Source organism: Phaseolus vulgaris, chromosome 10 (genome assembly GCF_000499845.2).
Source record: "Phaseolus vulgaris cultivar G19833 chromosome 10, P. vulgaris v2.0, whole genome shotgun sequence".
Lineage (NCBI taxonomy): Eukaryota > Viridiplantae > Streptophyta > Magnoliopsida > Fabales > Fabaceae > Phaseolus > Phaseolus vulgaris.
The window spans coordinates 3,129,734-3,155,362 of NC_023750.2; the positions used below are offsets into that span (position 1 = coordinate 3,129,734).

The following is a 25,629-nucleotide window of genomic DNA, read 5'->3' on the forward strand; positions in this document are numbered from 1 at the left end:
TTATTAAGACACCATCACTATAAAGATGCTTTAAAATTTAAGATTAATTTTACAAGTAAAACTCCAAATATTCCATTTTGAAATGTTTCTCTAATTAAACATGTTTAAACCCCTTCTTTTGTGGATCAAACAAATTTACTATATTCTTAACTATGAAGAAAAAAACAAATCTTGCTAAAAAAATTAGACATCAAGCATTATCCTTAAATAGGCATTTTCTTCAAAAGCTGCCCTTGGATGAAGCTGCAAATGAAAAAAATTATAATGATATAAGTATTGATACAGATGTTATAAGTCAAATATAAATTGTAAATACTAAGAGACAAAATTGAGGCACCTTTTAATGTAATAGTAAGTGAAGTCAGCCAAGATGAAGGATTGAACCATCTCTGCAACAAAAGCTGCCAAAAACCAGAAATAGCCACTCCCAGCCAAAAATAGAAATGCCCCTTTAGTCTCATAAATCTACAAAATATTTGAAACATTATACATTATTTAATGGGTTAATAAAGGACACAATGGTTGCAAACAAAAACTTAGAAAGTTGACAAAAAATTACAACCATAAATGATAATTTCTATGTAGTAAAATATGAGATAGATGTTGGATTTTAGTTTGCATAAGATATGAAACCACGTATAGATACACTATCATGACCAACAATATTTTAAAACTACAAGATATTTATAAAGTGTACTTTAAGCCTAACTCAACCCCATAAAACCGGCTCTGATACCATATTAAGATTAATAAGTGGACTTTAAGCCTAACTTAATCTCATAAATGATAACAGCTCGTGCGTGGGATAACATAGTATGAGTGGTGGCCTAATAAACCCAACAAATACTCGCTACGATATGATCGAAATGACTCTGATACTATATTAAGAATTACAAAGTGGACTTTAAGCCTAACTCAACTCCATAAAACCGACTCGATGAGGTGAGGTTTGCATCCACTTATATACTATGAAAGATTCTAATCTCTAGTCGATGTGAGATCTCCGACATCTAAGATAAAAATATGATGCTGCAATCTTGTTTCCAAATGTCATATGTACAGAAATATAAGGCAAATTATTACAAATACAAATAGTATGAAATTATTCGTGCATATGAATGTTATGTTTTTACTCAAAAAAATCAAGGTCTTCTTTTATATTGTATTCTAGTTAGAGTTTGTTGAGCTTATCAAATTTTTCGTTATTGGATCGATCGAATCACCCATTATATAGTAACACGTATGAGTTGACAACCTTAACATAAGGAGTGTGTGTTTAAGAACCCATATTAACTAGAAATAAGAATATTTCATAGTATATAAATAGATGCAAACCTCATACTGATTTTATAAGGTTGAGTTAAACTTAAATTTCTCTTCTTCTTAGTATTCTTCTTAATCTTAATATTCTTCTTAATATATTGTGTGTTTCTAATTAAAGTTAGCTTATTAAATATCTAGAAAAGCAAACCAAGAAAAAAGTTATCTCACCTGAATTATCCAATGAAGTAGTGCCATGAATCTTGATACACCAAGAGCAAATACATAAAATCCTGTAAATGTTTCAATCATCTAGAAACAAAAGTGAGTTAAAACATGTGCTCTAAAACTAACAACAAATAAAGAAATAAAAAAGTAACAAAAAAACTAGAACCAAGTCTAGAGAAGCAACCTTTGCATTCTGCATAAAACGAAGCTGGGGGAGAACAGAAACAGCTTCTAAATAAAAACTGAATGCCATAACAATTCCAGCTATTCTCCCTTGAGCTAATAAAGGGTGGATTAGTATTGCAAGGATTGCAGAAGGCACCACCTACCACACACAATTAGTAGATGTTATTGCTACATTTGTTTTGGTTTATATGCATAAAAATCATTGTGCCAACATAGACTGAGTACATCAGAACAAAATCAACACAAAATGCTAAAGAAGTGATCATGATCATTACCCTTTTGCCTTGTTTGGAGAGAAAACAGGAAACACAAGATATAATGACCAAATATTTCACAAACACACACACACACCAAATATATACATATATATTTACTGAAAGAGAAAAAGGAAGGCTTCAAATCATGCTCTAAGTCAATGCAACAGGGTGAGCAGTTAAGTTTATTTACCACAAGGTATAGTTTCATATTGTCTAGCTCCTTGATATAGGATGACTTCAACTTGAATCTTATCATCCATATGATCACTAATGTTGCAGAAAGAGATATCAAATCTATAACAGAGTAGATGTTATCTACAGTAAATTTGCTACTTAATAGTCTTGCTGCTAGGAATAGTGCTGTGAGCTCTTGGGTGATGAGTGATAAACCTGAAAATTGAATTAGAAACAGAACTTGCTTCAGTAGAATCATATCAATACACCAAAAAGAAGAAAGTATTTGATTGGTTCTTTTTCCTTCAAGAAAAGATTGTGCTTGTTGTATAGATATGATAAGAGGAAAACAAGGAATAAGCTATGCATATGATAAATAATGTTACAGAAACAAAGAGATAATTAAATAAAAATGAAATTTCCAAGAGATATGATTAATTATAATTTTTTATATCTTCCACCAATTCTTCTTACATAGATTACAAACACATTCACAAAACAAATCCTGCAAACTGATAAAGTAAACATAACAAACCCCAGCCAGCCCCTTTTCTAATTTTCAATTCAAAAATGTAAATTTTTCATTCTGAATTAACACAGGAGTACCCTTAAAGTTCATTTTGAATTAGGAAATCTAAAATTTAAAATCTTTGTTTGGAACTAATCTTTCTGAAATGAAAAGAAGCAGAGAGAAGATACAAGAACAAAAGACCAAATGAAAGTGTACAATTTATTGCTAACAATCAACAATGAAAATTAAACAAGACAACAATTTTGTAAATGTACTCATCAATGATGAAAAGGAAACTACCAGAGCAGGTCTTGAGGGCGAAAAGCTTGTAAGTGAGGGCTATTATCCCCACAGAGTTGATTATTTCAGAGGCTAAGAAGAAATAAAAGCGTCTTCTAATGGTGGATTTGAAGAGCACCAAAGCAATTGCAGCAAGCAATAGCCCCAAAAAGATCTTCACTTTCATTGGCAGCTTCCTCAACCTTTCAAGCAAAACATTGCTTGCAGAATTGCTACTCTTTGCTCCCATCTGGGTATAGCAAAAATTCACAAATCAAAATGTGGGTTTGGTCTAAAATTTTGTTTTGTGGACAAAAATTTGTTAGAAAGGTTTAGATCATAGAGGGATTTCAGTAGATAGAAGAGATGTTTTGGACACACCAACCCAGAGAGCATGCAATGGATGGTGTGGTAATGTGACAAAAAAGTTGTTTCCTTGAATTATAGGATAAAGAAGCTGAGGAAGTTAAGGAAAGTTCCAAAGAGTCAAAAGGGTATGATCCCAACATTGGTGCTGTTTTGGAAGAAAATATATCATTTTCCACTTTTAGAACAAAGGAAAAGATTCTCAATCAAATGTTTGAAAGTTGAATCAAATGACTTTTTTCATAAAGTCTATTCATTTTAATGTGGTACCTCAAATGTTTTAATTTCACTATAGAAAATTATTTGAACTTTGTTTCTGATATGAGTATTTAATTTTATATAATAGATGGAATGAGTCAAAACAGCTATTTAAGAATAAATTAAATTATAAAAACATCTCATTCTTTCAATTTTGTTATTGGGCTTTAACTTCTACTTTATAATTTCACTTTTCTTATATCTTTCTTACTTTTTTTAATATGATGTATTAATTCTTAAAATTGATAAAAGATAGATTTAACAAAAAAGTATATGTTATTAATTGAATTTATTTATAATACACTAATAAAAATTTTAGGAATTATTAGAAGGGTCGATGTAAGTTTATATATTTTATATTTTTATATAGGTTGAATTAAAAATGAGTTAAGATAACCTGATTTATTTTATGACGAGTCAATAATTTTGTAACTCGATTAGAAAAATTATATATTAATCTGATTGACTCACTTAAATTTACTTTATTTTCTTAATTGATTTTATATAGTTATTACACTATAATTAAAATAGATTAACTCGAAGTATTTATTTATTTGTTACATATTAAATCCATTTATTTATTTGTTATATATTAAATTTATTTATTTAATATATCGTTTAAAGCTAATATATTAAATAAGTTTTGACTGATATGTCGTGTTCACTTAATGGAAAATGTATAATTTATTTGCGTGTTATATATTAGAGATATTTGCAGGATATTTTAAGATGTGCATTGACTCATTCAATGTTAATGATATTTATTGTATTCGTTACGTCATATGTTATTTAACTTGGACGGTCATTCCTTGAGATTGGTTCGTCTGGTACATTTGTATATACAATGTGACATCAATTTTCTAGTCAGAAACAGGGGCACACCATACATATGGTTATATCAACCTCCACTAAAACAATCATAGGATCATCGGTAAATAAATGTTTCTTCTTCTATACAAAAATTTATCACAAAGAAGATGCTCCTAATATCTATAACATGCAATATTTTTTGCATTCAAACAATGACACAATCCTTACTTCATAACCATTACCTTCAACATTACGTTGTATAAACTGTACAAATTATTTCACTCCTCTCTCATAATCATCACTTATATGTGTAGAAGTAATCCAACTTCAATCCATAGTCATGTTTTCTTAGTGCATTTTATCATCATACATGTAAATATCACTTTTTTGTAATCAAATGTGTCATCATATTCTATTCAAGAAGATTCATTTGCTGATTAAAAAAAAAAATTCAAGAAGATTCATTTTTTTTATAGTTGATTAGTGCATAAATTTTAATCAAAATTTCTTATGTAACAATTTTGGAAACATTTTGCATTAGTCTTTAGGTGTCACAAAATGAAAGCAATGATATCAAATCCACCATAATTAAATATGTACATAAATATCAACACAAAATACGGTCAACTGAAACTTAATGAAATAAGTGAAATGTATATTAAAATACACATACTAATGAACTATTAAGATTTTTTTTTTCAAAATTTTAGGTTGACATTTGAAGATTTAATACAATGAATATGAATACCACATTTTCTTGTTTTATATAATGCAAATAATAAGAAAATTTCAAATTGAATGTGTAGTACACAAATCCTTGTATTGAATCTGAAAGGAGAGAGTAAATGTTCACTCAATACATCAAATTTATCAAAATTTTGATAACATAATACTTCAAATATGGATTTCCTAAGCATTAACAATACAATACAATATTTTGGGGGTTGGATATCCGAATCCAACACCACGATGTTTAATAGAAATAATTGTCAATTTAAATAATATCACACTCCATAATTATAAATGTTAGAGTTTACATTCTAACAATCTTCTAAAACACATAATTAACTTATAATTATATTTATAACAAGTCATATTACATAATTTTTTAATGGCATAATTAACAAGTCATATTCAAGGATTCTACATATTTAGCACTAACTTAACTATTAAAAAAACTTAAAATATATGATATTTCTAAATTTAAGTTCTTTATATGTTATATTTGATCAAACATTATTCTTAAATGTATTACTACTAACAAATTAAATCTTAACTCTATTACACCTAAATTATTTCATAAGTGAATGTTTCATGCAATGATATAATATATATTTAGAAATAAAAACATTAGTATATTTGAATAGATTAAGTAAGTTTGTGATGGAGAATATTTTCAAGTGTATCATGATTATGTATGTTTAGATAAATTAGATTTCTTATTTTTGTCTTTTATACGGGTAAAATATATTCTTTACTCTATTGTTTGCGTTGTTTTGAACTAACACTCTTACACATAAAAGTGTGAGTTATTAACATTGAGACTTTATGTGAACAAATTGAATTGATTCACAACAATAAAAAAAAATTGACCTAATTTTATTTCAAATATTATTGAAGCTTATTTAGATTAACATTAAGTAAATATCTAAGCAATTGTGAATAAAAATCATTATAACTTATTAAAAACATGTTAATATAATCAATTAAATTCAATCATTAGTATTTGAAGGATGTTTTGTTATGAAAATCATATATTTTGTGTATATACAAATTAAGAAAAAAAACACATTTTATATATCCATAAAAAAATCTGACAATGACTTAATATCTTCTAACATCAATGACTTCATATCTGGAATATCTCCCGGAATTATTAAGTCAACTATACTTTCAATTGAATCATGCAACTCAAAATATTTATTGTTGCTTCCATCACCAGAGGATTGTGAAGAGGTTGTTGCTCCTGTGTCAAAAAATTCTGAAAATATTTCATCAGCAAAAACTGATGAATTGATGTTCAGAATGTCTCCTGGAATGTCTCCAGGAATGACAAAATTCGAAAGACTCTGAGTTGAATCATGAGAATCATCGTTCTTGTTGCAACTTTCATAGGAATCTTTCTTTTCTCCTTCCTTGCAGATTTCAAAGACATCGTAATCTTTAGAATGAAGAACTAAACATCGTCTAGGAATCCTTTTAATATTGCTCCTAGGCTTCTTCTTTATTTTAAATCCTAAATGACACACTTTGCTATAACTTCTCAATTCCATTGATAAGTATATTGTTTGCTTTTAACCCTCTATGAAGGATTAAACTTGATTAGAAAATAACAAGTTCAGAATATATAATGAGGTTTTTTATCTTTATAAATTATTGTTAGTTTTCAAATTTAATTGTTAAGAAATCTAATCTTATGCAGAAATAATTTGTTTCGAACCGATTTCCGTTATAATATATATATATATATATATATATAATGGATTTTTTTTGTTAAATTTTGCAGATTATACTGGATAAATTTATACAAAAATAATTTAAATGAATTATTTAATTTTTAAACATGTTATTTGATAGTTAAATATTCTTTAATCCAATTTAATATGAAAAGATTTTATTTGAACAAAACTCATTTTATTTTCTTTTCTTTTTAAAAGTACTTATAAATAAAAATTATATATAGCAAAGATGATAAAAGTAATTAAAAAATAAAATAGTACTAGAAAATCATTAAATAACAATCAAATTTAAAGACAAAAAATAATTAGTTATTATCTTAACTAAATTAGATATATTTTAAAAAATAAAAAGTTATTGATGTTTAAAGTAATTTATTATTAATAAAAATTTATAAAATAGTTTTTAAATTGATAAAAATATTATATTATTAATATTTAAGAAATTCATAACAGTCATGCTACTAAACTTTTGGTAAATTTGATGCATAGAGTGAATATTAGTTTTTTTTCTTCGAGATTCAATAGAGTGATTTGTGTACTACATATCCAATTTAAAATCTTATTATTTGCTTTATATAAAACAAGAAATGTGATATTAATATTCATTGTATTAAATCTTTAATTGTCTAGTCAAATTTTTCGAAAAAATTAATAAATTGGGAGACCAAAACTAGAATTATCATAAATATGAGAAACTAAAAATATAATTAAACATAAAATCAAATTAGATGCTATGTTGTATCATTGTCAATGAATTACTCAACTACTCCTAAATTCCTAAATTAGGTGCAAAAACTTGTGCAAAGCAATAGATTAAAACTATGGTGACATTAGTGTGTGACTTAGATTAAAAGAATCTCCTAATAGAAAAAAAAAATCTTTGTATGAAACTATATATAAAATAAATGTGGATAAAAGAAAAGAAGGAAGAAGAGCCAAAACTAGTGTGCCTTTGAAATCTTATCATACCTAAGTTTGGTTGAAAAAATAACATTAAACTACAAAAAAAAACTCAAAAGTTAGGTTAAGAGCACAAGGATGATGTCAATTGCAATCTACAAGAAATGATTCCAACTAAAAAAAAGTTACATAAATAAAAAAAAAACTCATTCAAATCATTGTACATAATCCATCATTTTCTTTCTTTTGATAGAACAAGTACCATGATCCTTAAACAGGCATTTTCCTCAAAAGTTGCCCTTGCACAAAGCTGAAAACAAAAGAAAAAGCACAAATATAAGTGTTTATTTTTTAAAAAATAGATAATTATGCATGGATAATTTAAATATCTATATTTGTTGTCTAGTTACAAATTATTATGTGATAGATAGTGATGATGGTGACAATTAAAATGGTAACTACAGTAAAAATAATACAATAATAAAGATAATATGACATGATAATGACATAATATGTTATGATAATAACAAAATGTAACAATAATAGAAATAGTAATAGTTGTTATGATATATATGACTACATAATATAATAATAGTTATGATGACAATAATAACAAAAATACAAAAATGACAATAAAAATAGTATATGTAAAGTGGCTATAATATAGTAGCAAATGTGACAAATAAAATGAAAATAGTAATCAATATTAAGGATGATGATAATAATAAAAGTTATATATATAATAGAAGCAAAATGGTATGAAGGAGTAAAAAAATGTCAAATATTATATTTTGTTGCATTCTAACCCATCTCTCCTCAAAATAAAAAAGTTATATTATACTAATGTAATAAGATAAATAGGATGAATAATGCATAAAATATTATAAGGCAAATATAAATTAGGAATTTTGAGAGAAAGAAATGTACTTAGAGAGAGAGATGAAGAAGAGGTACCTTTTCATGTAATAGTAACAAAAGTCAGCCAAGATGAAGGATTGAACCATCTCTGCAACAAAAGCTGCCAAAAACCAGAAATAGCCACTCCCAGCCAAAAATAAATATGTCCCTCCACTCTCATAGATCTGCAAAATATTAAATACCAATAATACAAGACATTATTTAATGCTTATGTCTTAATTCCAGAATAAGAATATAGAATGAAAGAAAAACACAAATATTTTATCTCCATTTCTTTCTTTCCTAGGTGTTTCACATCATTTTTAAAATCTTTTTTCTTCAATGTAAGGAAGACTTTATTGCTGTGATATAATTATCTGATGACCATGTTTAGGTTGTTACACTTTTACTTCAAGAAAAATTAACATTGTGATTATCAGTCATAATTTTTTATCTAATAATAATGATTTGTTGAGAACCACTCTTTAATTTAATCTAATAAATACAACTATTTTAAGTTTTGGATTTTCCAAATTATTCTCACAATATGTTTGGACCTATTTTTTTTATCCTTCGATAAAAAATTCTTTTGAATTTTGATAATTGATCCATTAAATATATTCAATGATGACCTTTCTAATGTTTTGGAATTATATACCCATGGAAGACTATGAAATTTAACCAAAATGTAGTAAATAATATCTTTAAGGAATCTTGAAAAGGTGATAAACATTAATTATTCATTATCCTTTTTATGAAAAGACTTCCTCTTATTATCTATATAAAGGAATGTGAGGGAGAGAAAGACAAGCAAGTGGGAAAAACAACATAGAGAGTAAATGAGAGACTTAATATCCATCATAGTGTAAGATTATAAATCCTAATAAGAGGCTAGAGAAATATTGTATTCCGTCATTGTTGGGTGAGATTAATTATTACCCTTAGAGTGAGAGAAACAAATATTGTAATCCTATTTTCACAGTGAAGACATTTTCTTTTCTGGATTAGGTCTAGTGGGTTTTTATTTCTCAAATTGAAAAAAAATTTCAATATTAAAAATTCTCAGTGTAATTATTCTATTTTCTTTTGTTTGCTTATTACTTCAACAAATATCTATTTTATATCTATATCGGAGTGAGAATTAGTTCTGATTTTTCTCATATAAATCGATCAAATACATTTAGATCCACGATAAAGAGGCCTTATACCACTCAGACTATAAATTTTAGTATCTGGATGTGTGATGGGAAGAAAATGTCTAAAAAGGTGAAGGAGACTAAACCAAGTGAACACTGATCTCACCTGAATTATCCAATAAGCCAGAGCCATGAATCTTGAAACACCGAGAGCGAATACATAGTACCCTGTAAATGTTTCAACCATCTACAAACATACCAGAATTACAACATTACTCTAAATTTATAAAAACAGTAGAACAAAGTGTAGAGGACCAACCTTTGCGTTCTGCATAAAACGAAGTTGAGGAACAACAGAAACAGCTTCCAAATACAAACTGAATGCCCAAACTATTCGAACTAAACGCCAATGGTTTGTATAAGGGTGAACTAGTATTGCAGCGATTGCAGCAGGAACCACCTAGCACACAGTATGGTACATGTCCTTGTTACATTTATTTTGTTCTAAGCACATTCATTGCCAAATGTAAAGCATTATGCCATCATATGATTACATTGAGTCAAATCAACACAAATTCTAAAGCATTTATCATCATCTTTTAGCTTATTTGAAGAGAAAACAAGAAACATAATGACAGACAATTTCACACAAACATACTTAGAATGTTTGCTTTAACTTATTTTATGTTTGGTCTGGTATCTTTAATCCATTGTACAAAAACTAATCTTGTTTTCAGTATTCTAACTGCTTTTATTCATGATGAAGATCAAACACACTTCTTCCTACTTGAGTTATTCACACAACATACAAGTATAAACTACTGTGTTAATTCATTGAAATACTTTATTTTCCTAATATTTTCAAGTCAAAGAAACAAATTTGAATAATGTAAATGCAATGTATTCAAATTGATATACCATATATTCATTGAATGCAAACGTGCAAAGCTTCAAACTATGCTCTAAGTTAACACAACAGAGTGAACAGCTAAGTATATTTACCACAAAGTATAGTTTTGTATTATCAAGCTCCTTGATATAGGATGACTTTAACTTGAATCTTATCATCCATATGACCACTAATGTTGAAGAAAGAGATATCAGATCTAGCACAGTGTGTATGTTAGCCTCTGTCAAGGTGCTGCAACATAATCTTGCTGCTACAAATAAAGCTGTGAGCTCTTGCGTCTTGAGGGATAAACCTGAAAATGGAATTGGAAATTCGTTATATAAACTCTTTATCTCACTTCATATAGTATAACTCATAACTAAAGTTGAGCTACAATTAAATTTCAAGTTGATTTAAAGACCTACCCTTTGTATATCTAAAAACATATACTATCTATTATGAATCTTTTGTGATGAATCTGGGGAAGACTTTCAGTGTTATTTACTCATTGATAATAGCCAATATATATCAGTAATTAAAATTTCAACCAACTCTTAATTTTCTGATACCATTTAATAGTAGCACTGCAACATGTTTCTGTATATACTTATTAGTATTTCCATGTGTCAATTTATGAAATTTAATTTCTACAGCTTCCCAATGGCAGTGCAGGTGCTGTGAAGTTCTGAAGTTTAAGATAGATGAGGCTGATATGGCTTCAAGTCACAAGAACTGGTTTTTATAATTATAAAAATGTGAACTAATATGTGAGTTCTATTTTAACTTCTTAAATGACAACATAATTAGAGTATAAGTGAAAATTAAGAACCTTGCTTTTAAGTGCAGTGTTGAAGATTATTGGTGTATTAACTCTGTAGCTTGACTTTTGTTATCCCCTTGATTTTTCTGAGCTATAGTACTCTTATACTCTGATTTTTTCCTATTGGGCTAAATAACATGAAAGATGTCAACTGCTTCCTACATCTAATAAATTTAAACCCACTGTGAAGTGAAATGACCAAAATGTTGTCTGTGATTTTAAATAATGAGGATGTCAGGTCAAAATGTATTTCAGATTTGATATTTCCGAACATATTTACAGATTTGGGTTTATGAAATCAATTTTTTTATAAAAAAACTAAAAAAAAAATCATTTTATGTTGTAAAAAATGTAATAAACACAGAAATAACAATATGAAGAACAATGAAGGAAACAAACCAATAAAAACTAATAAAAAGATGAAAAGAATCGACATAAATATAAAAGTAAGGAACTTTGATAAAAAAACTCAGAAAATATCATAAAGAAAACAGTAAAAAAAAATAGTATAAAAAATTATTAATATAATAATCACACTTCACAAATAATTATACCTGTATTTCTCTAGTATATTTACAGATTTGGGTTTATGGAAATTTTGAAATCTCTTTCTCATAATATGTTTTTAGATTTTGTTAGCTTTTGTGAAATGTATTTTTTATATTTTGAAATTGCTTTTTCAGAATTAGATTCAGATTTTCCCAAATCTATTTCAGAGATTTAGGTTTTCCAATTATATTCTGAAATTTCATTTCTTAAACACCATTTCAGAATGTATTTTTTAATTTCAGTTTTCAACTCGAGGATGAAGGGTAATTTTAGGATTTGAAAAGTTGATTGATTGCATATTCAAAATATTTAGGGGAGGAAGCAATTGTCCATGAAGATTGGTATTTCCAATCCATTCATGAAAGTAAGGTTGAAGAAGAGATGAAGAATCTGGAGCATGAAAAGAAAATGGAGAATAAGGGTAGGATTTTCAACAGTAGGGGTGTCCACAATGTCCTGCCACCCCATACAAAATCTGAAAAATACTTTTTTTTTATCCATTTTGTGCCCCCACATAAATAGAGTAACCTTCTAATTATGTAATCCGGACACGCATTTGAAAAAAGACTTCCAAATAACATAATCTAGAAGCTAAAAAATACTTTCTGATTATGTAATCCGAAAACTAATCATGCATACAAAAGAAAAAACTTTTGGATTATGTAATCTGGAAACTAATTACGAATTTGGAAAAGACTTTTAAAGTACGCAATCCAAAATATTACAGAAAGACATTTTTATAAATATGAAAATTTGTGGAGGTGAGAAAAGAAGATATGGAGTTACAGTAAGAAATAGTCCAAGGTTTGGTATGGTAGTGGCCCATATTCAAGAGGAAACCAAATGTGACATCTATTTTTGGGTGGGGATCAAACTACATTTTGCTTAAATTAATATTAATACTTTGGAGTTGACATTTTTTAAATATTTAATATAAATTATAGTGTTTTTCTGAGCCTTAAAAAGATTAAGCCTATGAAATCATTAGAGTGGGATACAGTTAGGTGATTAGGTTAAGCTAAATCAACCCCCTAAGGTTTTTTGTTAAAAAATTCATTAAATTTGACTTTATTTGAGCCTATCTAATTCATAATTTTCAATTAAAGTTAGGTTAGTTAGGTGTGGACTGTGGACATGTGGGTTGTGAATTCCATCTAAGAATTATTTTATACTCATTTTCCCTCTTTTATATTTTATTTTATTCTAAGCTAATTTTTTATATGAATAAATAAAATATTTTTTTTATAATTTTATTAATATTAATTTATATGATAAAATATATCATACCTTTTTTTATTTAAACTATTATTTATATATATTCACAATTATTGTGATGTATAGATTTAAATTATGTTATTTATTAGAAGATTAAAATTAAATAATAATTATTTAAACATTTTTTAAGATGTTAATTCTAATTCTCATAATTTGCAAGAGTTAAGATAAGCTTTATTTTTTAAAATTCTTATTTAAATATTTAATATTATATCTTTCTTATTTAATTTATTAGTGTGATAAGATTATACTTTATTTTAGTTTATCTAATCATGTTTTATTCTATCCTATTATATTCTCTTATACTAGATCAAACATTTTGCATATTTGTTTTCTATTAGAGACACTTTTACTATTTTATATATACCATCAAATAATTAGAAAATGGAGTAGTTGAATGATCAAAATGTAAGGGTTCATGTGAACTCCTTCAATCCGTCTTTAATTCTTTTCAAAGAAATTCAATTTTATCATACTCATATCCAGATTTTTTTTTAAAAAATTTAGTGTTACTTTTTTATTATATCTATAAAATACACTGGTTTTGATATATTAATTTTTTAATATAATTTAAAAATAAAATTAATATATTTTAAAGGCATATAAAATCATAAAAAAATCTAAAATAAAAAATCCAAATTCGTCATACTCGCACTATTTATGTTTCAGTATTTGGACTATTATTTGAAAATCTTTAATAGTTTACACGTTACAAAAATATAATTGAAATTAATATACGTTCCTTTGACCACAACTTTTTCCAAAACCATCTTATTAATGGCATTAAACACACAGCTTTTACTTTTCAACACATTCATTTCTAATATTAACAATCCTTTCAATTATTTTAATACTATAAAAAATATCATAATTTTCTTAATTAAAATTTATTAAAAATTACAAAACCCCACAAGTTTGATAATCTTGAGCTTTTTTAATTGAATCTCTTTTTAAAAAAATTACAAGTCAAGTGTCTATTTTTTTATTTTATTTTGTCTAATTGATTGATTTTGCTATCAACATGATACAATGAAGAAAAGAATTTTTTTTGATGAATTAGGTAAAAATGGAAAGGCAAAAATTACAATAACATTGTTCTGTACAGAACAAAAATCAAATAGCTAAACAAGATACTTAGCAAAAAGAGTTTAAACACTATTTGAACAAAAAATAAATTAAAATCACCCAAAAAAACTCAAAATTGCAGTTATTGATCAAGAAATACCATAGATCAGAAACACATTCTTCACAAACACAATCAAATCCTGAAATCAGGAGAAAAGAAGATCAAACCCAGCCAAAGCCTTCCCTAATTTTTTTCAATTGAAATCTGTTGCTAAGAATTGAGAATTGCAATTGGGGATATGAGAATTTATGAACAGTGTGATGTGATGAATGAGGGAAGGGAAAGGGAATGTACCAGAGCAAGTTTTGAGGGCAAAAAGCTTGTAAACAAGGGCAATGATCCCAGCAACATGGATTGCTTCAGAGGCTATGAAGTAATAGTAGTGACTTCTGAAGGTGAACTTCAAGGCCACCAAAGCACACACAGCAAGCAATGCCCCACAAAAGATCTTCACCTTCATTGGCATCTTCCTCAACCTTTCAAACAGAACACTCACCCTGGAACTGCCCCTCTTTGTCCCCATTTCTAAAATCAAAACTTTCCCCAACCAAACACAAGGGTTTTTCCTCAATTGACTTGGTTTGTTCACACAGAAACTGGGTTGAGAAATTTAGATGATGAAGGTGATGATGATGCAGAGGAGAAGAGAATAGAACAGAGAGAGAGAGAGGTTTTGAAGAGAGCATGCAGAAGATGGTTATGTGGCAGTGAATTTCTTCTATTGAATTGGGACCATTTCAGTTAAGGAAAGTTTTTGGTAAAAAAAATGTTATTATTATTATTATTATTAAAAAAGGAATAAATATTATTTATTATTTATTATTTTCAATTTGTAGGACAAGAAAGAATGGATTGACACGTATATTTTTTCAGACTGTTTCTGTATACTATTGGTAGAAACATCTCATAATATTTAATTTTTTCGTAAATATTTTCTATATTTATAATACTTATTTAACTTGTGAAAAACGGAAATATAACGTTTTTTCAGGTAATAAAAATTTTATCATGTCAATTTATTATATTGGAACCTTTTCTCTCTCCATTTTGGTATTAACTCCCCTATTTATTATTTCTCTCTCTGTATTTATTACTTTCTTAAACTTCTGAAAATGAAAAGGTACGAGAAAAAAAAAACAAAACCCAAAGTTATCATATATTTTGACAAATAAAAAATATAATTTTTCTTTTTCAGAATAATACTCTGCCAAAAATATTCTTCAATTAACATGGTTCTCACATTTACCTGTCTTGCAGTTTTTGTTTTTTTTTTTTTATTTCGGGGTCAATGTTCCTTTTTTTAGGAAAATATAATTTTAAAAATATAATTTTTTGAATATAGTTAAGTTATTAAATTATTTATACGAGAAATACTTATATTAATATTTCGAAATTTAATAAATAATTTTAAATTAAGAATTAAAATAAATATTAGGAAATTTAGAATGTTATAAACCTCTTAGAATTAATATCAGGATTTCTACAATTCCAGATTATATTAAAAATCAACGTCGATGTTTCCCAGGTGATTTAATATTGATTTGAGGACAAGACATTTTTGAATTATTTTATTCATTCAAAAATTAAAAGATAATATTGAACTATTTATTTAAAGGATATGATTTTGTGATTTAGATGATTCCATTCACTATAAGCATCAGGAAGAAAATGTATTTTTTAAGTGCTAATTGATCATTTAAATTTTTATTATTTTCTTTTAACGTTGTTTTCCATTGCTCCTTTTTTAATCTACAATTAATTATATTTATTTCGTGTTATGTATGTTGTTAATATTCATTTATATTTAATATTTTACAGTAAATAATTATACATAAATATAATTTTGAAAATATACCAATAATTTTCAGTAATTATTTTAGTTATTAATAACTATTTTATTGTTAATAAGTATAGTACAAGAAATAATCACAAGGAGGTGAGTCTAAATTTAATTATATTTATCTTATCTTCTAAGTACACATTCTCGTTCTTTTTTATTGATTATGAGATTCGTGTTCTGTATTCGTTTCCCATCAGATTTTAAATGTTAATGAAATATTTTTTTGTATTAAAAAATTATAAAAAATAGAATATAATATTATAAAAAATACAACTGTTGAATACATATTTTTTTTTTATATCAAATTTTAAAGAAAAAAATTGTAATAGCATAAATATTAAGATAAAGTATCAAATAACAGAAGCATAGATGTCAAGTAGGTATAGAGAAGATTTGAAAACAACTACAAGATAAATATCAAATAAAGAAAAAATGAAAAGTTATATGTAAAAAAAATATTCTCCAATTTAAATCACCAAAGAGAAAATAATAATTATTTTAAGTTAACTAAATTAAAGGTATTTTAATAATTTAGAATAAGATTGAGTAATACCGATATCATACTACATTAATGTATTTGTTTTTATCAAAATCGGTGCAACTTCAAATGATAATTTTATAGATCAGTTTTCTTCACAACTACTAAATTTCCTACAAAATAAAAAAATATATTCACAAAATTAAATTTATTATTATAATAAATTTGTTTTTTTAATAATTTCAATTATCAAGAATATATTTACCACATTATTAATTTCAATATTAAATGCATATTTCTAACATTAACTTACATAATTAATTAACATTTATTACTTAAATTTCCAAATTTTATTATCAATAAATTTTCTAGCAGTTGATTAAGTTAATAAATTAATTTTATTTAAATTAATTAATTAATTTTTAAAGTTATATTTAAAATTAACATATTTTAAATTTGCAATTAATTTTTAAATTCCATATTAATGTATTTTAAAAAATTTGGTTTCAATCTTTAATTTAAACTTATTTATTAAATTTCAAAGTATTATTCTAAATATTTCTTCTACAAATAATTTCAGTTAATAATATTTGAATCCAAATTCAATAGTAACTTTAGTACTAAAAGAATCTTATTTCAAAATCTTACTTTTCAGTTTTTAATTTTTTTTCTTATGAACTTCAATATTTATAAGATTAGTCAATATTTATTTGTTAATAAATAAGAAAAACCAAATTAATATATCTATTATATAGAATAGTATATACGAAGATACTGGTCCACCTCCATATATTTCATAGCCTCTTCCATGGAAAAAAAAAACTTGTAATGCTAGACTTCCATATTAGCAAGAATAAGTGCCGAAGAATGATAAGAAAAACACATAGTTGAAGTACTAACTCCCTCTTAAACCATATATCATGTTTAGTTTAATTGTGCAAACTATATTATAAAATAAAAAAGTGGTAGTTAAATTTTATTTATTTAAAATTAAAATTATGACAGTTAAAATATCACATTATATTCTACATAATGGTGTCAGAATCTTTTCAATGAATTAATTTACGACAGTTATAATCGACACTACTTACATATAAAAAATCGTCATAATGTTAAAGTGGTGCGTATTACAATGAGTAGCGTGAAACTGCCACATTAAATTTTGTGACAGCCATTTCTATGACGGTTTGGGAAACTGCCACAAATTTACACACGAATATTGTGGCGGCTACACTTTATACAAAAATAACCGCCACAATATACATTGTTTCTTTTGGAGTAATAGTCTTCAAAGTTTTGTTTAATTTAATATGTAATTTGAACTCTAACGACTTTCACAGTTAGTTTTAAAATAAATTTAAATTATATAAAAATATAATTTTATTCACCATTAAAATACTATGAACAATGAAAAAAAAAAATATCATCCCTCATATGTAATAATATCAGCATGTATAAAATTTTCTAAATTTTCGTTTCCATAAAATGTTATGTCTTCTCTCCTTGTAGCTATTAATTAATCTAATTTATTGATGTTATTGTTATTTTTTTTCTTAAATCAAATTAGAGTATTAAATTGTTTATTTTTCTTTTCTCTTCCAAATTTACTATATTTTACATGAATCTAAATTAAATATTTATTTAAATATTTTTTTAATCATTTTTTATATAATTATAATTTTCATTTTTCTTCTGTTAAACAGTTAAAACTTACAATCATTATACAATGTATAAATATTGCTTATTAAGAAAAAAAATCCCACTAAAAGTTAAACCATACCAAGTTTGCTTAAACAGATTGTTAATCGAACTGGTTTAACACCTATAAATAGTCATAAAAGTTATCTAATAGGTTTGTACATGTGTAAAACTACGTATACACATGTTAATTTGGGCTTAAAGTAAAATAAAAACACCTTATACATCCAAATAAAAAGAGACAATCAACACCGATTTAAAATTTAGTTATGCCATATATATCACTATCAAGTCATCTATCATATATAAACTAGCAATTAATTGCATATACACATAAATTTACATGCTTTAAAATCTAAACGATCATACATCTTCAGCTAAGATCGAAGCATCATCATGATTAGCCAATTATCTTCTTCTTATATGGTATGCAACTTTTGTTATCAATATTCTATTATTTTACCCTTTCATTTAAATCTTATTTGATTCACGTGTTTTTACCACATGAATAACATTGGATACATATTTTCATGGCTAATGTTAACGGATTATGTGTAGGTTAACATGAAGATTCTCTCTAAAGTAGCAATAATTTTATTATCAATGATGATGTTGCTTCCTATCACAACACACTCAATTGTTGTAGAGTCCAATGAAAGTTATATCAAATCAGCTACTTTTTTGTCCGAAGAGTTTGAAGTGGGACCAGGAAAAATTGCAGTGAAAACATTATTAGATATTGACTTTCCAAAGGGTCACATTGGGGTCAAGAGTTTTGATGTTGAAGTAGTTGATGAAGATGGTAAATCTGTACCTTTGTATGAAGCTTACCTTCATCATTGGTTTGCTGTAAAATATATTGAAAATATCACCTTGTCACACTACATTAAACAATCTCACGACCTTCGCAGTGGTATCGAATTTGAAAGGAATGATGGTATGTGCCAAGGTTTTTTGCTTCCACATTATTGGGGTCTGGGAGGAGAATCACGAGGAACATCCTCAAATCTTCCAGATCCTTTTGCAGTTGAATTAGGTAATCCTACAAAATTAAAGGATGGGTTTAAAGAAAAATGGTTATTTAGCATCATGGTTATTGATACCCGTGGTGCACATGATAGAAAAGGTTGTTCAGAGTGTAGGTGTAAGCTTTTAAATCTCCCAAAGAACTTTTACAATGTTACAATGGGCATTAATGGTCAATTATTGTCAAGAAATTATAAAGGAGGACTCTTTTGTTGTCAAGATAACTTACAATGCAAATTAAGAAATGATTTCCATGGCCCACCAAGAAAGCTTTCCCTAAGATACAAAATAAGGTGGGTTGATTGGGATGAACACCAGGTGCCTCTTAGGTTCTATATACTTGATTCAACTGATCGTGTAAGATCAAATGGTTCTACACTAATTCACGATTGTCAGGTAGATGCTTTATTCAATATATACTATATTTTACAAATATAAGAAAAAATTTGAAACTCACTTATATTCTAAACAAAACTATTAGGCTATTAATTACATTTTTTTGTGGATAAGTGAGTAAGATAAAATTCTCAATTTGTTATAGGCAGAATATACTATTCCAAGAAATCATAACAGTGACTCCCCTCATGTTAAGAAAGCAAACATCCCAATGACAAAAGGTGGCTATCTTATATATGGCACTGCTCATATGCACACCGGTGTTGTCAATACTACTTTATATGGACAGGTAATATTTGAATTTATTTTTTGTATTCCTATCTAATATATATCATGTAGATAGCCTTATGTTAAATTTTTTGTTCTTCATAAATTTGTTAGTAATAAGATTTGTTGATAAAGAAATTAACTATTTTAATGCATCCTCTCTAAATTTATGTTTTTGCTTAACTTAGGATCGAAGAGTTTTATGCACTTCAAATCCAAAATATGGATCTGGAAAAGAAGCAGGAAATGAAAATGGTTACCTAGTTGGAATGTCAGTTTGCTATCCAACACCTGGTTCTATCAAGATTAAAGACGGCGAAATTCTAACATTAGAATCCATATACGAAAACAAGTTTCGTACTGGGGCTATGGGGCATTTCTATATTTACTTAGCAGATCAAATACCAAACAAAAATTTGACAATTTGATGTGAACTATTTATTTATCTTTCTATAATAACTTATTTAATTTGTAGTTTACATGTAATCCGTAAATAGTGGTTCTAAATTATCACTATGTGTATTAATGTTGTTTTACTTTTAATCCATTGTTTGGTTTATGATTGTGTTACTTTGGGTACACAGTGTCTTGTGGATGTATATATATAATCATCTATCGCAATCTTTGTTATGTTAACAAGATACTAAAAATATAATATACCAATTGAGCTTATAATTTAAAATAAGATGTTGTGAACCTAGTGCCAATCTAAGTTCAAGAATAATGAAAGAATTTTGCAATGTGAACTACAAATCGCTCCAAAATGAAGATGATGAAAAAAAGAACAAATATAAAGTTGGAAATGAATAAGCGATTATATTACGAAAGATAAAGAATTTTTGTAGTATAAACACTTTTTGTTTACATATATCTAGCTATGCATAAAATTCACTCTTAGGAGAAGTAAAATGTATATAAAGATTATTGTTTATGAGACAAACTAACGTACCTTCGTAATGTTGGAGTTGAAGCTTATGTTAGATTGTAATTGTTGAATCCAACCCTCATAAACAAATGAACACTTTGTGTTTCTATTGTGTGTGTCATTTATTTGTATTATTTCTTCATGATGTTAAAGTGATCTTTACATATTATTGAAGAAAGTAGTTAAACTAAACTTGGTAAAGAGATCATTTCAACTAGTTAAAATGGTAGTTAAATATGTTAAAGTGTTATTGGTTGAAGGTCTTTTGAACAATAGCAAGAACTTTAAGAGGTTGAATTGTCGATTTAATATGCTAAAATTACTTAAAACTCGTTGTAGTTCTAGAAAAGTCATTTACAGTGAAAGAAAAATGGTATATCTCCTGTTTTTTTGTGTGTATATATAACCATAACCATGTTTTATAATAATATTAATAACAAATATGAATCCATTAATAATATTTTGAAGTAAATACTTGAAAAAAAATAGTAGATATGTTTGAGTGTATGGAAGATTATTATTTTGAAGAGACATGATATATTCTCACACATGAACAAGAGTTGATATTAAAAATGTTTGTTCGAAATCTCATATTGACTAGAGATAAAAATCTTTCATAATATATAAGAAAGTACAAACATCACTTTTTAAACTTGTTTTATAAAGTTGAATTAGACTTAAAATTCAATGATACGATTTGTCCGAGCTATAGAATTGATTAGGTAACCTTGAGGTGAAGAGAATTTGTAATGGGTTGATCTTGGGCAAGGTGATGCCCAACCCTTCTTCTAAATCAACAGGTTCATCCAAAGGCTCATCCAAATGAAAGGCCTGAAGCAAACGAGCAAGTGTGATGAGAGTGAGTTGTGTGGCAAAAGTGGAACCAGGGCAAGCTCTTCTCCCTGACCCAAATGGCAAATACTCAAAACGCTGACCTTCATCAACTTCTCCATTCTCATTCAAAAACCTTTCTGGTGAAAACTTCTCAGCCTCCGACCAAACCCTAGGATCTCTGTGAAGCTTCCACACGTTCGCAAACACACGTGTCCCTTTAGGTACACGATACCCCTGAATGCAGCAATCTTCTCTAGCCTCGTGGGGCACCAGCAGAGGCCCTGGAGGGTACAACCTCAAAGTTTCCTTCACAACTGCTTGCAAATAAATGAGATTTTTTAGGTCACATGCTTCTACCTTTCTCTCCCTACCCACTTCATCTTCAATCTCTTCCTGTGCTCGCTTCAAAGCCTCTGGATTCTTCATCAGCATCGCAAGTATCCATGTCATTGTCGTCGATGTTGTGTCTGACCCCGCTAACACAAGATTCTGAATATACAAACCCACTTCCTCAATAATAACATCAACGTTAATGGTTACAGTAAGAGATTAATTGTGATTTCAAAATAAGTTTCTATGAATGATAATGAACCCAATTATTTAAGTAAAATGTTATAATTGAGAATACTCTCACAAGCAAAATAGATAAATATTTTAAAAATTTGTAGAAATATATATATTTTTATGTTAGGACACTTCAATTTACACGTATAAACATGCAACCAAATTAGAAAGTTGATAAAAGTGTAAATGGGATGAATTATAATATATATATATATATATATATATATATATATATATTACAAGAAAATGAAATAGAAACCCATTTCTAAAAACCAAAATATTTAGTTCCAATAGTAATTAAATTAGAGATTATTTTAGAAACTAAAATAATGATTTCTAAATTAGTTTCTATTATTATTAAATAGTTTCTAAATTGGTAGTAACCAAGGTTTTAACTACCAATTATTTAAAAACTATTTAACAATACTAGAAACTAATTTGGAATCAATTTTTTTTTAGTTTCTAAAATGGTCTCTAATTTAGTTATTATTGTAATTAATTATTTTGATGTCTAAAAATTAGTTTCTATTTCATGATTTTCTTGTAGTAGTGTGTATAAATGCTGAAATATAAAGTTAAAAATAATAAAACGAGTTAATTTGTCTATTTTATTTTTAATTTGCAAAAACTAAGTTGAAACCACTTGATTAACGTATATTATATAATATATAAATTTATATTTTTATTAAATAAATAAATGGAATTATTATTTTAAAATGTTAAATCATTCCACTATAATAAAAAATTAAAACTTAATTGGGAAGTGTTCATAATTTTAAATTATATTCTTTAAATAATATAATAAATAAATATAATTTTTTAAATATGTATATTTTTATTTTAATGTTAATATTTTATAAATATAATATATTTTTAGAATAAAATAAAAATAGGTTAATAACCAGCTGACCAGTGTGTTTACTTATCTAATAAACAGTATTAACATTAAAAGAAAATATCCATTTAACCACTCAATAAATGAATATTTAAAATATTTTTTTAATTTAAAATATTAGTTAAAGGGTGGCTAAATCAATGTTTTTATATTAAGTCAAACAAATCGTTTTCCTTTGCTCATTTCCTTTTCTATTCATTTTGGATTTTAGTGGGGGCAGGTCTCTTCTCTATATTAAATACACTTTCAATCACCACCACTAAAATCTCTTCATTGCCCTCAGATATTTCTCCCACTATACTTGTAAAAATGGTTTCTTTCTTGAGAAAGTATTCTAATATGAAACATTAATTATATGTGATAAATTCATTTTTTTTTATAATATTTATTTCAAAAAATTTATATAATTAGTAATTTGTACTTATATAAGAGTGCAAAATTTACATGCTCAGTAAAAAAAAGTCAGTGAAAATACTGTTACTTTCAAAATTTGTAACTGGGCAGAGTTTTTGAGACCGAAAATAAAATAAAAAGTTATTAGAAAAACAAATTATTATAGTTTATCACAGACCAAAAGAAAACCTAATTATAGATTTGCAGAATCTAAAAGTGGAGATAAAAGGTTTACCGTAACATTAGCTTTGATGATAGTATCACGATCATGACCAGAGAGAGGATCATCTTGAATAACAGAGAGCATGACATCAATGAAATCATGTTTCTCCAATGACTTGTTTCTGAGAGGATCACTGTTCTTATGTTCTTCAACCCAACCTCCCACAAGGCTGTCCAAATCTTTTGCAATTCGTTTCATAGATTTCAGCACTTTCCCATGCACACCAAACCATCCAAGAACTGGAATCAAATCTGAGGGAACAAACTCCCCAGATATATGCATGAACTCCTTTATAAGTTTCACAACACCATGTGCTTCTGCATCATCCACATCTTCCAAATAACTGAAATACCTGTTCACCAACATGTCAATTTTGGTACACTTTTGAGCTCAACATAACAAACAATTTTCCAAATATATGCATATACCTTTTCCCAGCGATCATCTTTATGATGATATTGAAGGTGAAGCGTTCCAACCACTCACTTATTGTGACTTTAACATGAGTTTTGCCTCCAAGATACAACCAAAGGTCCTTCACCAAAGTATCAATCTCAGACTCATAAACATGGCTCAGGAATTGTAGGCGGCGAGCAGAGAGCAATTCGAGCATGGTGAGCTTTCTGATCTTGGTCCAGTATGTGCCATAAGGGGCAAATCCAAACCCTGCAAAGTTGTAACCAAGATGCACACCATGGCTTGACTTAGGGCGTGAGGCCAAGACTTTGTCATTGGTGGTGAAGCACTCTTTTATAGCCTCTTGGTTGCAGATCACAAGGGCAGGGTATGCCCCTAGACGGATTTGAAACATGGGGCCATATTTGTCAGCCAAAGCAGCAAAGGTCCTAGCAAGGGGTGTTTGAGCCCCTAATAGGTGGAGGTGACCTATCAGAGGTAGGGCACCTGAGGGTTCTGGGGGTTCTGCACCCTTGCTTTTCTGACTACCCTTTTTCTTCCTCCATGTGTTGTAGATAAGAATTGTGGTTATGGCTATCACTACTAGTGTTGTTGGTTGTGAAAGGAAATCCATATTCTGGGATTTGAACTGCTGTGAAAAGTTTTAAGATAAGATTAGATGGTTTTGTTTTGTTTCATAAAAATGGCATACAAAACTATTACAATAATACTACCACTTTACAAAGTCAGTGTAAATTAATCATCATATTCATACAAAAATTAATTATTAATTGTTATAATGACTAAATTAAATATCATTTTAAAAATTAAAAAAAAATATATTTATAAATTAATTTTTATTATTATTAAATAGTTTTTAAATTGGTATCTAATTAGCAACAAAAGTTTTAACTACTAATTTAGAAACCAAAAATTTTTTAGTCTTTAAAATGATATCTAATTTAATCATATAGCAACTAATTATTTTTTTATTAAAAATTAATTTTTATTTTATGATTTTTTAGTGTATCTAAAATTTAATTAAATTTTCATGTTTTTTGATACTCAATACATTTTTATACATGTACTTCAATATTTTGGACCAAGACTATTTTTTTGGAATTAGTTATTTAAAAGTCTTCATCCCTCCCCCATAAGTAATATGAAATGAATTATTTTTAAGTTTGATTTTTAATTTGTTAATTTGAATAATTAATTTGACGCTGTTATACACTTTCAAAGTCAAGCAACTATAGAAAAAGAGTGAATATGGTATAATTAAATTCACAGGAAAATTGAGAGGAAAACGACATG

The 25,629-nt window shown here is 27.0% G+C and overlaps 4 protein-coding genes across 4 annotated transcripts; 1 reads left to right on the forward strand and 3 right to left on the reverse strand.

Moving 5' to 3' along the window:
- LOC137818711 (uncharacterized) lies at window positions 1-3,507 on the reverse strand. The gene is made up of 6 exons (XM_068622282.1): window positions 2,917-3,507; window positions 2,122-2,321; window positions 1,673-1,813; window positions 1,492-1,572; window positions 338-465; window positions 1-243 (listed from the first exon to the last, which is right to left on the reverse strand). Exons 1-6 carry the CDS (start codon window positions 3,143-3,145, stop codon window positions 204-206), a joined length of 819 nt encoding a protein of 272 aa, XP_068478383.1. The 5' UTR covers window positions 3,146-3,507; the 3' UTR covers window positions 1-203.
- A 4,214-nt stretch (window positions 3,508-7,721) lies between these two features.
- On the reverse strand, window positions 7,722-15,114 carry LOC137819541 (uncharacterized). The gene is made up of 6 exons (XM_068623424.1): window positions 14,675-15,114; window positions 10,724-10,923; window positions 10,041-10,181; window positions 9,888-9,968; window positions 8,643-8,770; window positions 7,722-7,998 (listed from the first exon to the last, which is right to left on the reverse strand). The coding sequence occupies exons 1-6, from the start codon at window positions 14,901-14,903 to the stop codon at window positions 7,959-7,961; spliced, it is 819 nt and encodes a 272-aa protein (XP_068479525.1). The 5' UTR covers window positions 14,904-15,114; the 3' UTR covers window positions 7,722-7,958.
- Window positions 15,115-18,792: 3,678 nt separating this feature from the next.
- LOC137819134 (uncharacterized) lies at window positions 18,793-20,513 on the forward strand. The gene is made up of 4 exons (XM_068622896.1): window positions 18,793-18,822; window positions 18,955-19,818; window positions 19,964-20,107; window positions 20,274-20,513. Exons 1-4 carry the CDS (start codon window positions 18,793-18,795, stop codon window positions 20,511-20,513), a joined length of 1,278 nt encoding a protein of 425 aa, XP_068478997.1.
- A 1,057-nt stretch (window positions 20,514-21,570) lies between these two features.
- On the reverse strand, window positions 21,571-25,041 carry LOC137819233 (cytochrome P450 CYP82J17-like). The gene is made up of 3 exons (XM_068623018.1): window positions 24,348-25,041; window positions 23,932-24,271; window positions 21,571-22,333 (listed from the first exon to the last, which is right to left on the reverse strand). Exons 1-3 carry the CDS (start codon window positions 24,947-24,949, stop codon window positions 21,695-21,697), a joined length of 1,581 nt encoding a protein of 526 aa, XP_068479119.1. The 5' UTR covers window positions 24,950-25,041; the 3' UTR covers window positions 21,571-21,694.
- Window positions 25,042-25,629: the final 588 nt, after the last annotated feature.

Excerpts from the sequence above, each read along its gene's own strand:
- LOC137818711 (XM_068622282.1), bottom strand. The coding sequence starts at position 3,145 with ATGGGAGCAAAGAGTAGCAATTCTGCAAGCAATGTTTTGCTTGAAAGG. Across the intron at positions 1,814-2,121 it reads ATATGAAACTATACCTTGTG|GTGGTGCCTTCTGCAATCCT; the intron begins GTAAATAAACTT and ends TGTGTGTGGTAG. Across the intron at positions 244-337 it reads ACTTACTATTACATTAAAAG|CTTCATCCAAGGGCAGCTTT; the intron begins GTGCCTCAATTT and ends TTTCATTTGCAG.
- LOC137819541 (XM_068623424.1), bottom strand. The coding sequence starts at position 14,903 with ATGGGGACAAAGAGGGGCAGTTCCAGGGTGAGTGTTCTGTTTGAAAGG. Across the intron at positions 10,182-10,723 it reads ATACAAAACTATACTTTGTG|GTGGTTCCTGCTGCAATCGC; the intron begins GTAAATATACTT and ends ACTGTGTGCTAG. Across the intron at positions 9,969-10,040 it reads GTTTTATGCAGAACGCAAAG|ATGGTTGAAACATTTACAGG; the intron begins GTTGGTCCTCTA and ends GTATGTTTGTAG.
- LOC137819134 (XM_068622896.1), top strand. The coding sequence starts at position 18,793 with ATGATTAGCCAATTATCTTCTTCTTATATG. Across the intron at positions 18,823-18,954 it reads AATTATCTTCTTCTTATATG|GTTAACATGAAGATTCTCTC; the intron begins GTATGCAACTTT and ends GATTATGTGTAG. Across the intron at positions 19,819-19,963 it reads CACTAATTCACGATTGTCAG|GCAGAATATACTATTCCAAG; the intron begins GTAGATGCTTTA and ends AATTTGTTATAG.
- LOC137819233 (XM_068623018.1), bottom strand. The coding sequence starts at position 24,949 with ATGGATTTCCTTTCACAACCAACAACACTAGTAGTGATAGCCATAACC. Across the intron at positions 24,272-24,347 it reads AAGATGATCGCTGGGAAAAG|GTATTTCAGTTATTTGGAAG; the intron begins GTATATGCATAT and ends GTTGGTGAACAG. Across the intron at positions 22,334-23,931 it reads TCATCAAAGCTAATGTTACG|AATCTTGTGTTAGCGGGGTC; the intron begins GTAAACCTTTTA and ends TTGTATATTCAG.